The sequence below is a fragment of the Lepidochelys olivacea genome (assembly GCF_965140295.1).
Source record: "Lepidochelys olivacea isolate rLepOli2 genome assembly, chromosome: 3".
NCBI lineage: Eukaryota > Metazoa > Chordata > Testudines > Cheloniidae > Lepidochelys > Lepidochelys olivacea.
Window position 1 is genome coordinate 191,692,550 of NC_140413.1, and position 15,027 is coordinate 191,707,576.

A 15,027-nucleotide genomic window follows, 5' to 3' on the forward strand; every position below is an offset into this window, starting at 1 on the left:
GGTAGGCCGCCGATAGGGTGATTCGATTGGTGATACACCAGTTCCGAAAGCTGACTGCTTCTGCACACAGGGAGATGGATCTCACTCTTCATTGCTTGTTGATGTAGAAGACAGTTGTAATGTTGTCTGACATTAAAAGGACATGGTGAGCATGGATGAATGGAAGAAAGGACTTGCAAGCTTTCTGGACTGCTTGCCAGCTGCAGGATATTGTTGTGCATCCTGGACTCTTTGAGATTCAAAATATAACATGGTTTTACAAAAGGTAGATCATGCCAAACCAACCTGATCTCCTTCTTTGAGAAAGTAACAGATTTTTTAGACAAAGGAAACGCAGTGGATCTAATTTACCTAGATTTCAGAAAGGCGTTTGATACCGTGCCACATGGGGAATTATTAGTTAAATTGGAAAAGATGGGGATCAATATGAAAATTGAAAGGTGGATAAGGAATTGTTTAAAGGAGAGACTACAATGGGTCCTACTGAAAGGTGAGCTGTCAGGCTGGAGGGAGGTTACCAGTGGAGTTCCTCAAGGATCGGTTTTGGGACCAATCTTATTTAATCTTTTTATTACTGACCTCAGCACAAAAAGTGGGAGTGTGCTAATAAAGTCTGCAGATGACACAAAGCTGGGAGGTATTGCCAATTTAGAGAAGGACAGGGATATCTGTCATACAGGAGGATCTGGATGACCTTGTAAACTGGAGTAATAGGAATAGGATGAAATTTAATAGTGAGAAGTGTAAGGTCATGCATTTAGGGATTAATAACAAGAATTTTAGTTATAAGCTGGGGATGCATCAATCAGAAGTAACGGAGAAGGAGAAGGACCTTGGAGTATTGGTTGATCATAGGATGACTATGAGCCGCCAATGTGATATGGCTGTGAAAAAAGCTAATGCGGTCTTGGCATGCATCAGGCGAGGTATTTCCAGTAGGGATAAGGAGGTTTTAGTACCGTCATACAAGGCACTGGTGAGACCTCACCTGGAATACTGTGTGCAGTTCTGGTCTCCCATGTTTAAGAAGGATGAATTCAAACTGGAACATGTACAGAGAAGGGCTACTAGGATGATCCGAGGAATGGAAAACTTGTCTTATGAAAAGAGACTCAAGGAGCTCTTGAAGGTTGAGGGGAGATATGATTGCTCTCTATAAATATATCAGAGGGATAAATACCAGAGAGGGAGAGGAATTATTTAAGCTCAGTACCAATGTGGACACATGAACAAATGGCTATAAACTGGCCATCAGGAAGTTTAGACTTGAAATTAGACGAAGGTTTCTAACCATCAGAGGAGTGAAGTTTTGGAATAGCCTTCCAAGGGAAGCAGTGGGGGCAAAAGATCTATCTGGCTTTAAGATTAAACTCAATAAGTTTATGGAGGAGATGGTATGATGGGATAACATGGTTTTGGTAATTAAATATTCATGGTAATTAGGCCTAATGGCCTGTGATGGGATGTTAGATGGGGTGGGATCTGAGTTACTTAGGAAAGTATTTTCTGTAGTATCTGGCTGGTGAATCTTGCCCATATGCTCAGGGGTTAGCTGATCGCCATATTTGGGGTTGGGAAGGAATTTTCCTCCAGGGCAGATTGGAAGAGGCCCTGGAGGTTTTTCGCCTTCCGCTGTAGCATGGGGCACAGGTCACTTGCTGGAGGATTCTCTGCTCCTTGAAGTCTTTAAACCACAATTTGAGGACTTCAGTAGCTCAGATATAGGTGAGAGGTTTTTCGCAGGAGTGGGTGGGTGAAATTCTGTGGCCTGCGTTGTGCAGGAGGTCAGACTAGATGATCATAATGGTCCCTTCTGACCTTAGTATCTATGAATCTATAAGAAGTTGCCTTACAAGTGGAGAACCAGTGCTGACAGGGCCAATTCAATCAGGGGTGGATGTGGTCCACTCCCAATAATTGATGAGGAGATGTCAATACCAACAGAAGGAAAATTGCTTTTGTAGTGAGCCAGCCACTCCCAGTCCCTATTCAAGCCCAAATTAATGGTGTTAAATTCCCCTCTGCCATGTACATTGGCCAAACCGGACAGTCTCTATGTAAAAGAATAAAAGGACACAAATCAGACATCAGGAATGGTAACATACAAAAGCCAGTAGGAGAACACTTCAATCTCCCTGGACATTCTATAACAGATTTAAAACTAGCCATACTTCAACAAAAAAAAAAAAAAAAGTCAAAAACAGACTTCAAAGAGAAACTGCAGAGATACAATTCATTTGCAAATTTAACGCCATTAATTTGGTTTTGAATAGGGACTGGGAGTGGCTGACTCACTACAAAAGCAATTTTCCCTCTGTTGGTATTGACATTTCCTCATCAATTATTGGGAGTGGACCACATCCACCCTGACTGAACTGATCCTGTCAACACTGGTTCTCCAATTGTAAGGTAACTCCCTTCTCTTCATGTTTATGCCTGCATCTGTAATTTTCACTCCATGCATCTGAAGAAGTGGGTTTTTACCCACAAGAGCTTATGCACAAATAAATCTGTTAGTCTTTAAGATGTCACCGGACTCCTCGATGTCTTGACCAGTACTCGAGGGCTGTTTGTGATTGAACTATGATATTGTTCATGGTCTGGAACCTGTCCTTGGGCAGGTACACTCTTGCAGTGATAGAATTCAAGGTTGCCCCGATGAAATCCCAAGGACAGGTTTTTTAGCATTTACGCTGATTTCCAGTGGGGAGAGGAGGTGTAGCATCATAGAAACTGACATGTAGGCTTCCTGGCAGGACCTGGTGACAAGGAACCAGAAGTCCAGGCAGAAGAAGACAATGAAACCACGACATCTGATGTGAGCTGCTACTACAGAGACCTCTAGTGGCAATCACTATTCAGAAAGACAGTTCTCTGTATTGAGACTGGTCAGAGCCCACCATGCATATGAAGAAACGTCTGTGAGCGGGATAAATGTCTGTGTGAAAATAGGAGTCCTTCATGTCAAGAGCTGTAAACCACATACCCTTTTCTAAAAATGGGATTATAGATGTCAATGTGATCATGCGAAATCTGAGTTTGTTAATGAAGTGATTGAGACACTGGAAGTCAAGGATTGGTCCCCAACTGCCCCTCCCCCCCACCTTTTCTTTCGGAGCACCTGGAAGAAAGTCGAGTAAAACCCTCTCCCTTGGAATTGAGGAGGGATGTGATCTATCACTTCTCACTGCAATAAGGAATTCACCTCTTGTTTCAGAATACTCTCATAAGAGTGGTCTCCAGATGGGGGGGGTTTGGAGGAGGTAAGGATGCAAACTATCATATAGCCAGAGCAGATGACACTCAGCACCCATCTGTCCATTGTTATTGCACTCCAGATATTGAAAGAGTGCTAGACGAGCCCCAAATGGTGTGTGGCGGTCGGGAGATGTTGGGCTTAGTGTTTCACAGTTGTCTAGCACCAGTCAAAAATATTGTCGAGCCAGGGACTCAGACTGATGCAGAGCATGTTGCAGACAGTGCAGGGAAGTGGGAGTTTTGAATCCTCTGTCTCTTGCATGGAGATTCATAGGGCCTCTGATGGAAAAACTGCTGAGCCATATCTTTAGGTCTCAACGATAAGCAGTGAAATTTCTCCTTGGGGCAGGCATATATACCCCAGGTGAACAGAGGGTATCCCTGGAGTCCTTCAGGGTATGGAGGTGTGATTCATCGAAGGGGAGATTCTCAATAGTATTCTGGAACTCCCTAGGGAACCCTGACACAGAGCCATGACTCCCTACACGTGATAACAGCAGTAGCCAGAGCTCTAGAGGAGGTATCAACAGCATCAACTGCAGATTGGAGAGTGGTCCTGGCTATCAGTTTGCCTTCATCTATCAGAGCTTGCAAATGAGCTCTGTCCTGCTGTGGAACTCTGTCAGTAAACTCCGCAAACTTGGTGTAGTTCAGAAAATCGTATGGAGCCATTAGTTCCTGGTAATTAGCTAAGCTGAACTGGAGGCTAGATGAAGAAAAGACATTTCTCCCAAACTCTTTATCAGTAGGAGTAGACCAGGGATGTTCCTGTCTAGCCTTTTCAGAAATGGCCTGGACTGCCAGTGAGAAGGGAGTGGGGGGACAAAACAAAAATTCTGTTCCTTTAGCCTACCCTTTTCTAAGTGGAAACACAGGTAGTAGTAGTATGCCAAACTGTCCTATCTGGCTCCAGTATGTCTTCATTAACGGGGAGAGTTATTTTGTTGGATCCGGATGAGTGGAGAATGTCTAAGAATTTGTGCTGGAAGTCCTGGAACTCTTTGAGAAGAATATGAAGTTCTCCAACAGCTCTGCGAAGATGATCCTGAAACTGTCTGAAGTCATCAGGAGGAGGAGACATAGAAGTAACCTATTTGTCCGGAGATGAAGCCAGCAGTCTTACTCATTTCAGTGGAATTGCCAGATCCAGTGTGTAGCATTCCCTCTCCTCCTCTGTAGGATCAGAGAGAACTGAGTGACTCTTAGAGGGGAGACAAGGGATGACTCACTAGCAGATTGGATCGACTTTGCAAGGGGGGACTGGTCTCAAGACCCACAATATGGCCAATAAAAAGGGTTTAAAGGTGGTCGCGGGAGCCTCCTATTGCATAGGGTACCAATAGCTCAGAGTTACATGAGAAAGAGGTTTGCCCCAAACCAGTGCAGGTCTTTTGGGAGGCAGAGGATACATAGGCTTGGCGGGGGAGAGAGAAGGTTCATTGGGTGGTTCAGAATGTCCCAATAAACAGAATGCTGATTCCAGGTCCAGTGGCAGTACCGTCAGTGCCATTGGAGAGGAACTGTATTCTGTATTGGACAGGCAACAAGCTCTGTCCAGCGGGCAGATGGTGTTATTATCTCTCTGGAGACAGAGAGGCCCTGACAGAGGAGAAGATTCTCAGTCCAGGAGAGTAAAAATTTCCTGTGAAGCAACAACTGATTTAGATCTCCCCAGTGAGAGAGGGATTCCACTTGTTCAAGCCACTGAAGCCAGCAAGGAAGACAATGCCCGAGTTGATGATGATCAGACTTTGCCAGTGCTGACGGATCTGGGGGGCTTTCGAGGGGCCGAGGATGACAGTACCGACATATCATGATCCAGGACAGGTATAGCCCAATGTTTATGAGCTTTCTTGTCTTGCCTCTGGGACTTAGGATGTACTAGAGTCATCATGGGCTGAGCTGATGGGCTTACTTAGAACTAAATCCAACTGCTCTGAAGTGGATTTAGAGGAAGACATAGTTCATGCTTAGGAGTGTGCTTCCTGTCCCCTAACTGCCCCAACCCCTATCCACACCTCCGCCCCCTGACAGGCCCCCCCGGGACTCCCACGCCCTATCCAAAGCCCCCGTTCCCCGTCCCCTGACCACCCCACCCCCAGAACCTCCGAACCATCCAACCCCTCTGCCCCCTGACTGCCCCCCGTGACCCTCTGCCCCTTATCCAACCCCTCGGCCCTGGCCCAGCACCCTTAACATGCTGCTCAGAGCAGTGGGTCAGAGCCAGACATACTGACCCGCCAGAGCATGCAGCCCGCCACCCCCAGAGCGCTGCTTTACCGCATTATATCCGAATTCGTGTTATATTGGGTCGCCTTATATCAGGGTAGAAGTGTAGATAAAAATAGAAAAAATGCTTAAAAATAAACATTGATATTATCTACTAAAGTGATAAAAAAATAAAAATGCAATTCTGCCCAGCCTACCCATAATATATATATTTTATACTACAAGGTCAGATGCATCTGTTGTCAGAGTACTTTCTCCTCCCCGCCCATCATTACTTTGTAATGGAATCTTTACGGCAGCAGGAATTACAAAATTATCAAAACTGAATAGAACATGGAAGACTGAGCTGGCGAACAGAACTGATAAAAAATTAAAAGAACAGCATAACAACAAACTGAGTTTCAAAGACATGATGGCTAGGCTTAGTAATCTTTTCTTTACTTTTTCCTAGTAAAAAATATACTGCAAGTAGGAAATACGTCAAAACCACCCAGAGCAAGACACAACTATTTTACAAAAAATGTACTGTACTCCAAATCAGTTTTAACAAAGAGGTGTTATTTTTACAACTGAAAATGAATATAGGTTATTGATATCACATATTTAAACAGTTGTGATCATAGGTCTCAAAAGTTTCAAAATAGTTTATCCAAAGGGCTTCTTTGCATGTTTGAGTCAATTTAGCAATTATGTACAAAGTTACCACTTTCATATAAATGTATCTGAATTTGTAGAAAATATTAAAAATGTTATTCAAAGATAAAACCATTAAAATTACAAGTTATTATTTTGTGTTTGTATTTTATTATTTTAGTTTCTAAGTTTCCAAAATTAAAAACTTCTTTCTTAACCTCAGGTTTCAGAGTAACAGCCGTGTTAGTCTGTATTCGCAAAAAGAAAAGGAGTACTTTTGGCACCTTAGAGACTAACATCCGATGAAGTGAGCTGTAGCTCATGAAAGCTTATGCTCAAATAAATTGGTTAGTCTCTAAGGTGCCACAAGTACTCCTTTTCTTTTTTCTTAACCTCTTCCTCTGTTGTTTTTTTAATGTTTTCTGTTGCTAATATCAATTGTTTCAATCAAATTCTGAATGATGCTAATGATGCATGAATGCTCTCACCCTGAGGAAAAGGGCTATAATGAACAATTGTCAATAAAAGATTCTACAGTATACAGAGGAATCCACTTATATAGGATTTCCGATATAGGAAAACTTTCAAAAAAAAACCAAAAAACCAGATTTAAGTCCTATATTAAACTACAAACACAACCAAATATAAGGACCTAACTACATCATGGCTGTCCCACAATATGGTTAAAGCACAGTACCGTTTTGTATAGTAAATGGTTCAGGGAAAAGGTTAAGGTCCAATATATTGCAAAAAACTGAGCCATGCTTCAATCATCTCTCTGAACACAGTTTATTTTAGCACAGTCAAAATCTGATGAGTATGACAAAGGACAAATTACAATCCCCACTTTAAGGACTATCTATTTATCATGCATTTTCTGTGACTGCTTATAAGATAGTTCTGCTGTCCTTTGTTACTGTTTCAAGAAAAAAATAACAACTTGTAAACAGTGGGGGAAATAAAACATTTTTTCCTAAATATAATTTTAGATTAAAAAAATCTTACTGTTATTTGACTCAATCCAGCCAACCTCATTGTTAAAGTTGGAGACATAAAGTACTTAAATGCAAGATCAAGACTTTCTTTATCAAAACACAAGGCTGTATCCAATGGCTCTTTAACTGTACTCCACATTAAATCTGCCATGTTCCGGGCTGCACTCTGTCGCAACTCTTGGTCTGACAGTTTACATAAATACCTAAAATAAATTATACAAAAAGAAGAAAGAAGAAATATGACATGATTCCAAATAAAACGTATGTGAAATAATGATCCAGCAAGATTATTTTAAATATATATTACGAGCAGTCTTTATGATAGTATTAATCCTAAAACATACATTAATATTAATATAATACAGTTGCAATGGGCAATCTATAACTTAATAAATCATATAATAGATAAAAAGAAGAAAGAGTTGTATAGAATAATTTAGGTTCTATTAGTAAACATGATTCTGATCACACAACCCCCAAGGCTTGAGAGACTGACCTGATGCCTGAACAGCAACATCCACACTGCTACTTTTAGGGCACTAGCTCGAGCCCCACCGACATGAGTCTGTCTACCCAGACTGGGAGACTCGCTCCCAGCTGCAGTATAGACATACACTATATCCTTGTCTGTGGCCCTACCTACAGGACTAATAGAACCATTGTTGTACAACCAGGTCCTGACATAGTTAGAGCAAACATGTCATATTCAGAATTTCTCTCTCGCAACCATATGTCAACTGTGTTTGCATGACACCTTCCATACTGTATAACCATTTTTATATCAGTAAAGTCTAGGAATATGTTACTTGTGGAGGAATTCTGCACCACTGTGCAGGTGCAGAATTCATATCATCCACAGATTTCTTTGGTCCCCCACAGAAAATGGGAAAGAGACTTTAGAATAGGACTGAATCCAATATTAAAAATGGTCTTACTTAGTTAAAGCCATTACTAAAGTTACTGTGACATGGATTTGCCCCAAACTAACTGATATTTTGATTCTGGCTGCTGAAATTTTAAAGATTCAAAGACTTTAAGGTCAGAAGGGACCATCATGATCATCTAGTCTGACCTCCTGCACATTGCAGGCCACAGAACCTCACCCACCCACTCCTGTAATAGACCCCTAACCTTTGGCTGAGTTACTGAAGTCTTCAAAACATGATTTAAAGACTTCAAGTTAGAGAGAATCCACCATTTTCACTAGTTTAAACTTGCAAGCGACCCATTCCCTATGCTGCAGAGGAAGGCGAAACCCCACTGGGTCTCCGCTAATCTGACCCGGGGGGAAATTCTGTCCCGATGCCAAATATGGCCAATCAGTTAAACCCTGAACATGTGGACTAAACAAAGAAACGGCTTGAACTTTGAGAAACTCTGAATTCTAGTACAATCCGAAGTTCTAAATGTGTTTTGTCAAACAATGAAACTTTTTGTTATATTTAAAGCTTACCTGATAACATAGGTCCTAAAGGGTATAATGTGTTGCATGACAGCAGGGATGTGTAGCCATATCCTGATCTATACAGCAAATGCAAAAATAGATAAACTGTAACTAGAACAATTAAAATGCAAAAGCCAGTAATAAGGTTTAAAAATGCAAAACTTTGTCTAAAGAAATAAGGCTTTGGGGTTGTTGCCTTTTTGTGAACTTGTGTAACTTCCAATCAGATTGTTTCCTATTTTGAAAAGTATAGTCTGGAGCAAGTTTCTATAGCTAATAGATTAACCCAGATCCAGAATCACATTTTTTTCTGCTAATCAACAGGAAAAATAAAATAAAAATTAGTGTAAACAAATAACATACACTGCTGTGCTTTAATGCCTTTCATTTCTCAACTCTGTATTCCCTGTTTCTTCAACCTAATGCATTCTATAGTTCCTATTCTACCCTCCATTTGTTAATTGACTTGTCTTCTAAGGGGTCTACAAGAAGCTTACATCCTTTTTGGCCATGTTGATCCTACCCATTTATTTGAGTTTTGTGCAAGATTTGATACTTTGGGCTCATCCACATGACAACTACAATTGTGATTTTGTTACCAGTTAGAGGCATGACCATCTTACCCAGCTAAATGTAACATGGTTCAGAGCAGCTTTTCTGCCATCATGTTTGCACATCCATATTTAGCAGGCTGCTAACCTTGTTTGTATCAATGCATTCTGGGAAAAAACAGAGCAACTATCTCATACTCCCTCCGCCAAGGACTGGAATGTCCAAAAGACATACACAGAATGTGTGATAAGTAATGTACTCTGGGATGCCCCACTGCAAATGAGTTGAATTCACACTACCCTTCACTATCCACCTATCCCCAAAGTCATTAGTACACCCTCTGAGAGGCAACCCACTGTTGTGGAGTTAGTGTGCCCCCAAGAGGCTGGCCCTACTCACGATCCTCACTCTACCCTTTACTCCTCCGCCCCCAGCATCCCAGCCACATCCATGAATATGTACGTGTCTGTACCGGAAGGGGTAGGCAAAGCCACATCATTTCTGATGTTAGCACATCTTCAGGGCAAGAGCTGATCTACATGTCTGTGCTCTCTTCCCCACAATATCAATTCCTGGAGACCCCTTGCAATACCCAGTGCTCTTTTCAGTAAGAGAAAAAAATCTGTATCCTGCATTCCTGAAAGCAGAAATTGAACATCCAAGCCATGAGACAAACAGGAGCTCTAACCTTAGAGCACATCACCCTGAGGTATTGCACAACAGTAATATCAGATGTATTTCAACTCACTGGCCTCTTTCTCTTCCACCATGCCTGACCACATCACTTGGATCTGGCAGTAGCTCCCTACTGTAGCCATTGCCGACTCACTCGTGAAACACTGTGCACAGGCCCACAAAGTGCAGTAGTGTAGACGAAAAAATTAAAGAAGACTTCTAAACCAAATGTCCTACTCAGGATATCTTTGCACACAGGATGAACCAGTGGATCACCGAAAAATCTAGCAGTGTACCCACTTGCTGTGCACGTACTCACAAGTTTACATTCATGTGTTACTCTAAGACCTTGGAGGCCTTTCTTTTTCTTCCAGTGCATAAGATTATAATTCCCCAAAATAAAATCTCCACTACTCAGCAGCAGTGTTTGGCAACATGCCTCCAGATCACTCCCAGATTTCTGCCAAGAGTGCAGGAACAATTTTTATAGTGGGGGTGTTGAGAGCCATTGAACTAAACTGTAAACCCTGAATTCCACTGAATGCATCCGATGAAGTGAGCTGTAGCTCACTAAAGCTTATGCTCAAATAAATTTGTTAGTCTCTAAGGTGCCCCAAGTACTCCTTTTCGCGAATACAGACTAACACGGCTGCTACTCTGAAACCTGTATATAACAGAAACCACTTCAAGTCAGGGGGTGCTGCAGCACCACCGGTACCCTTAGTTCCAGCACCTATACAAGGGTGGGTTTCAAACTTACAATACCTGGGTATAGTTCAGGTTCAATGGCCTCAGCACGTCCCCTTGAGCTACTCAGGTCCTATGAAAACTGGCTGGCTAGTGACTGTCTTGGGTAGTCTGTCTGCACGTGTACAGCGTAATTAATTTGGCACATGAGTGTGCAGTGTGTGTCTATCTAGACAACTTAACTGTTTCCTGAAAAACACTTTCAACAGTGCATCCGCAGGGGACCATGGGTGTCATGCACTAGCTGAGGTAAATGTCAAGCAACTGACTATTCAGGGCACGAGCACAGCCATGGTTTAACATCCGGGTCTGCACACACACAAAAAGTTGTAGAATCTGCCAACCTTTAAGAATGCTGTTTTTTTCAGGGAGCTGTGTCTCGGGAACTCCTTGCTCCACCAACCTCAAATTTGGACTACTAACCTTATCCTGCACCCCGATGAGGCATATCAAATTTCAAGGAAATCCAAGCAAGTACACAGATTTTACAGTTGTTCTTTAAACAACAAAGGCTTCTCAACATCAACTATTGCAAAGCGAGCACTCGTTATAATACATCAAATGAATAACAATGTTTTGGTTCTACTCCCAACTGAGTGAAACTTACGAAAATGTTAAGAAATGGTTAAAAATAATTGATTTCCACATTATTTTTATTATTGATTTAAACCATAATTAAAGTCAAACTTCATATTAAAATTAAATCTAATTTAAATCAATCCACACTCCAGTGGGAGAAATAAATATTACACCAGTGGTTCTCAACCCGCAGCCTGCTTGCAGCCCAATCAGCACACAGCTGCAGTGCATGTGACATCCTCAGGGTCCCACAGGTAGTATATATAATATGTGAATGTGGCCCACATAATGCATAGAGAGCTGCATATGCTGCCCATAATGGTAAACAGGTTGAGAGACAAAGTACTACACCCTATTACAGAGGAGTAAACTGAGGCACAATGAGGTTAAGTGACTTGTCCAAGGTCAGTGGCCATCTTGGGAACAGAACCTAGGAGTCTGACTCAAGTCGTCTTCTTTAGCTACTAGAATACACTAATGAGACTGGGAATAATTCGCCTGAATCAAAGCATATGAACTCATAAGCATTTCATATCTTTCTTTATACTTTTTTTTCTTGTCTCTGCCTGCTAATAATTAAAATTTACCACAAACTTTTCTATTTTTAAAACTTAGATTTTTTTTCTATTTTGTTCTGCGTTATCGTCAGCCCACTGCTAAAAGGCAATATGTTTTCATCACTCCAGGATTTTTTTAAACATAACTTGCTAAATTTTATACAATACAATTAAAAGTAGCAACTTAGAAGTAGTCATCAGACCATTGTTCACTATTTCTTCATCACTAGTGTGCGATGATTAAGTAATTCTTCATGACAACTGCAGGCCTACAATAGTGAAGAATTAAGTAATCATAGCCTTCTCCAGTCAGAATTTCACACCTGCATAGAAGAAACTAGAAGTTAACACATTTCTTTGCAACTGCTGGTAGACAGGACACGCTTCTAGTCCTCCATTATGGAGAGCAGGAGAACAACAGGGAGTGAAGGAGCACAGGCACTAGAGCTGAAACTTGGGTTTTCCAGGGAAAGGTCAAGAGAAGAAGGAACCAGACCAGATGGATAGCAAAAAAAGGGGAAAGCCAGAGAATGACCGAGATGGCCAAAAAGAAGCAGCCCTAGTGCAGCATCGCTCTTTCTCACTTTCAAAGCCTATGGTGTATGGCAGTGGTTGTCAAATTTTTTTTTCTCATAGACCACTTGCTGAGGGTCTCGGCGGACCACTTATCTTTCCAAATGTTGTTTGTACTGTTAGCTAACTATTGTAAAGCGCTTTGGATAAAAGTGCTATATAAAAAAACCTTAATAAACTTTTTTTGTTCTACAAATAAAGCACACAACTCATATTTTAGTATCAGTAGTCTTATCTTTCTAATGCGATGGATGTGCCCTTTCTCCTCCGCTGGGGCTAGGAAGGAGGGGGGTCTCTCCCTCCTTCCCCCGCCACGGCAGCCCCATGGCTCGGGATGGGAAGGAGTGGGGTCTCTCCCCCGCCACAGCAGCACAGAGCTGAGGCTGGGAAGGAGAGCCATCTCTCCCAGGCAGCTGCAGCCCCGGAGCTGGGGAAAGTCATCTCTTCCTCTGGCCACCACAGCCCTCCCAAATTCCCCCACCCCCTCCTCTCACCCCACTGCCCCCTTTCACCTACTCCCTATTCCTCCTAAGGCCACCACCTCACATTACATGTGCATCTTCTCCAGGGTCCAGGCACCTAATTACTGGAGCCACGCCCGCGCAGCTCCACTAATTAGGTGGGTGGCCCTTCATTCTCTCATATGCAACTGCCCAGGCGCGCACCTTAGAGGGAATTATCCACGGACCCCCTGAATGGAGCTCGTGGACCACAGTTTGAGAATCTCTGGTGTATGGCTTCCCTTCATACACACTTTAGGAGACACTCAAGGAGCTGTTCCTCTTCCTCCTCCTCTCTTGCACACCTTGGGACAAATGCTTTCTAAAATGATAGATAACTATGCAAACTTATCCACTAATGTTGTCATCAAATGTTCTCTATGACTTTAGTGTCTTCTGTGTCCAAAGTCCTTCATTTACTCTTATTAAATGAAGTCCATCACTGAGTCAGCAGTGTGCCCTTGTTGCCAAGAAGGCCAATGGCATTTTGGGATATATAAGTAGGGGCATAGCGAGCAGATCGAGGGACGTGATCGTTCCCCTCTATTCGACATTGGTGAGACCTCATCTGGAGTACTGTGTCCAGTTTTGGGCCCCACACTACAAGAAGGATGTGGATAAATTGGAGAGAGTCCAGCGAAGGGCAACAAAAATGATTAGGGGTCTGGAACACATGACTTATGAGGAGAGGCTGAGGGAACTGGGATTGTTTAGCCTGCAGAAGAGAAGAATGAGGGGGGATTTGATAGCTGCTTTCAACTACCTGAAAGGGGGTTCCAAAGAGGATGGCTCTAGACTGTTCTCAATGGTAGCAGATGACAGAACGAGGAGTAATGGTCTCAAGTTGCAGTGGGGGAGGTTTAGATTGGATATTAGGAAAAACTTTTTCACTAAGAGGGTGGTGAAACACTGGAATGCGTTACCTAGGGAGGTGGTAGAATCTCCTTCCTTAGAGGTTTTTAAGGTCAGGCTTGACAAAGCCCTGGCTGGGATGATTTAACTGGGAATTGGTCCTGCTTCGAGCAGGGGGTTGGACTAGATGACCTTCTGGGGTCCCTTCCAACCCTGATATTCTATGATTCTATGAAAACTTTTGCTTTCAGAGACTCATGTTTCTGAAATATAAGAAGACAGGCCAAAAAAATTTGAAGAGCAACTAGCTGAAGACACAAAAACAGCAAATTTTTTTCTTTTAAGTACATCAGAAGTAGGAAGCCTGCCAAAGAGCCAGTGGGGCCACTGGATGATCAGGCTGCTAAAAGAGCACTCAAGGAAAACAAAGCTATTGCAGAGAAGTTAAAAGAATTCTTTACATCACTCTTCACTGCAGAGGATGTACAGGAGATCTCCACATCCGAGCCATTCTTGTTAGGTGACACATCTGAGGAATTGTCCCAGACTGAGATGTTAATAGAGGTGGTTATTGAACAAATTGATAAACAGTATAAGTCATAGGACCAGTATAAGTATAAACAGTAATAAGTCATCAGGACCAGATGGTATTCACCCAAAAGTTCTGAAGGAACTCAAATATGAAATTGCAGAACTACTGACTCCCAGCTTCTATACAATCTTAAATCAGCTTCTATACAAGACAGGAGCATAGGTAAGAGATCTTGGAGTCATCGTGGATAGTGCTCTGAAAACATCGCTCAAATGTGCAGCAGCAGTCAAAAAAGCTAGCAATGTTAGGAACCATTAGGAAAGGATTAGATAATAAAAAAGAAAATATCATAACACTATTATATAAATCCATGGTATGCGGACACCTTGAATACCGTGTGCAGTTCTGGTCGCCTCATCTCAAAAAAGATGTATTAGAATTAGAAAAGATGCAGAGAAGGCCAAATAAAATAATTAGGGGTAGGAAACAGCTTCCATATGAGAAGAGATCAGAAAGACTGGAACTGTTTAGCTTAGAAAAGAGACAACTAAGGGGGGATGAGACAGATATCTTTAAAATCAAGAATGGTGTGGAGAAAGTGAATAGGGAAGTGTTATTTATTTCTTCACATAATACGAGAACTAGGGATCACCCAATGAAATTAATAAGCAGCAGCTTTAAAACAAAAAAAGGAAGTCCTTCTTCACACAACGCACAGCCAACCTGTGGAACTCATTGTCATACGATGTTGTGAAGGCCAAAAGTATAACTGGCTCAAAAAAGAACTACATAACTTCATGGCAGATAAGTCCATCAATGGCTATTAACCAAGATGATCTGGGATGCTAATCCATGCTTTAGGTGTCCCTAAACATCCAACTGCCAGAAGCTGGGACTGAGT

The 15,027-nt window shown here is 42.1% G+C and overlaps 1 protein-coding gene across 1 annotated transcript in view; it reads right to left on the reverse strand.

Annotated features, from left to right (window-relative positions):
- Nucleotides 1-15,027, reverse strand: part of USP34 (ubiquitin specific peptidase 34) — a 265,626-nt gene that overhangs the window by 211,069 nt on the left and 39,530 nt on the right. The window contains exons 6-7 of the mRNA XM_084622930.1: nucleotides 8,569-8,636; nucleotides 7,126-7,318 (exon numbers count right to left, since the gene is read on the reverse strand). Of these exons, the coding sequence (XP_084479056.1) occupies nucleotides 7,126-7,318; nucleotides 8,569-8,636 (261 nt within the window). The remainder of the gene's footprint in view (nucleotides 1-7,125; nucleotides 7,319-8,568; nucleotides 8,637-15,027) is intronic.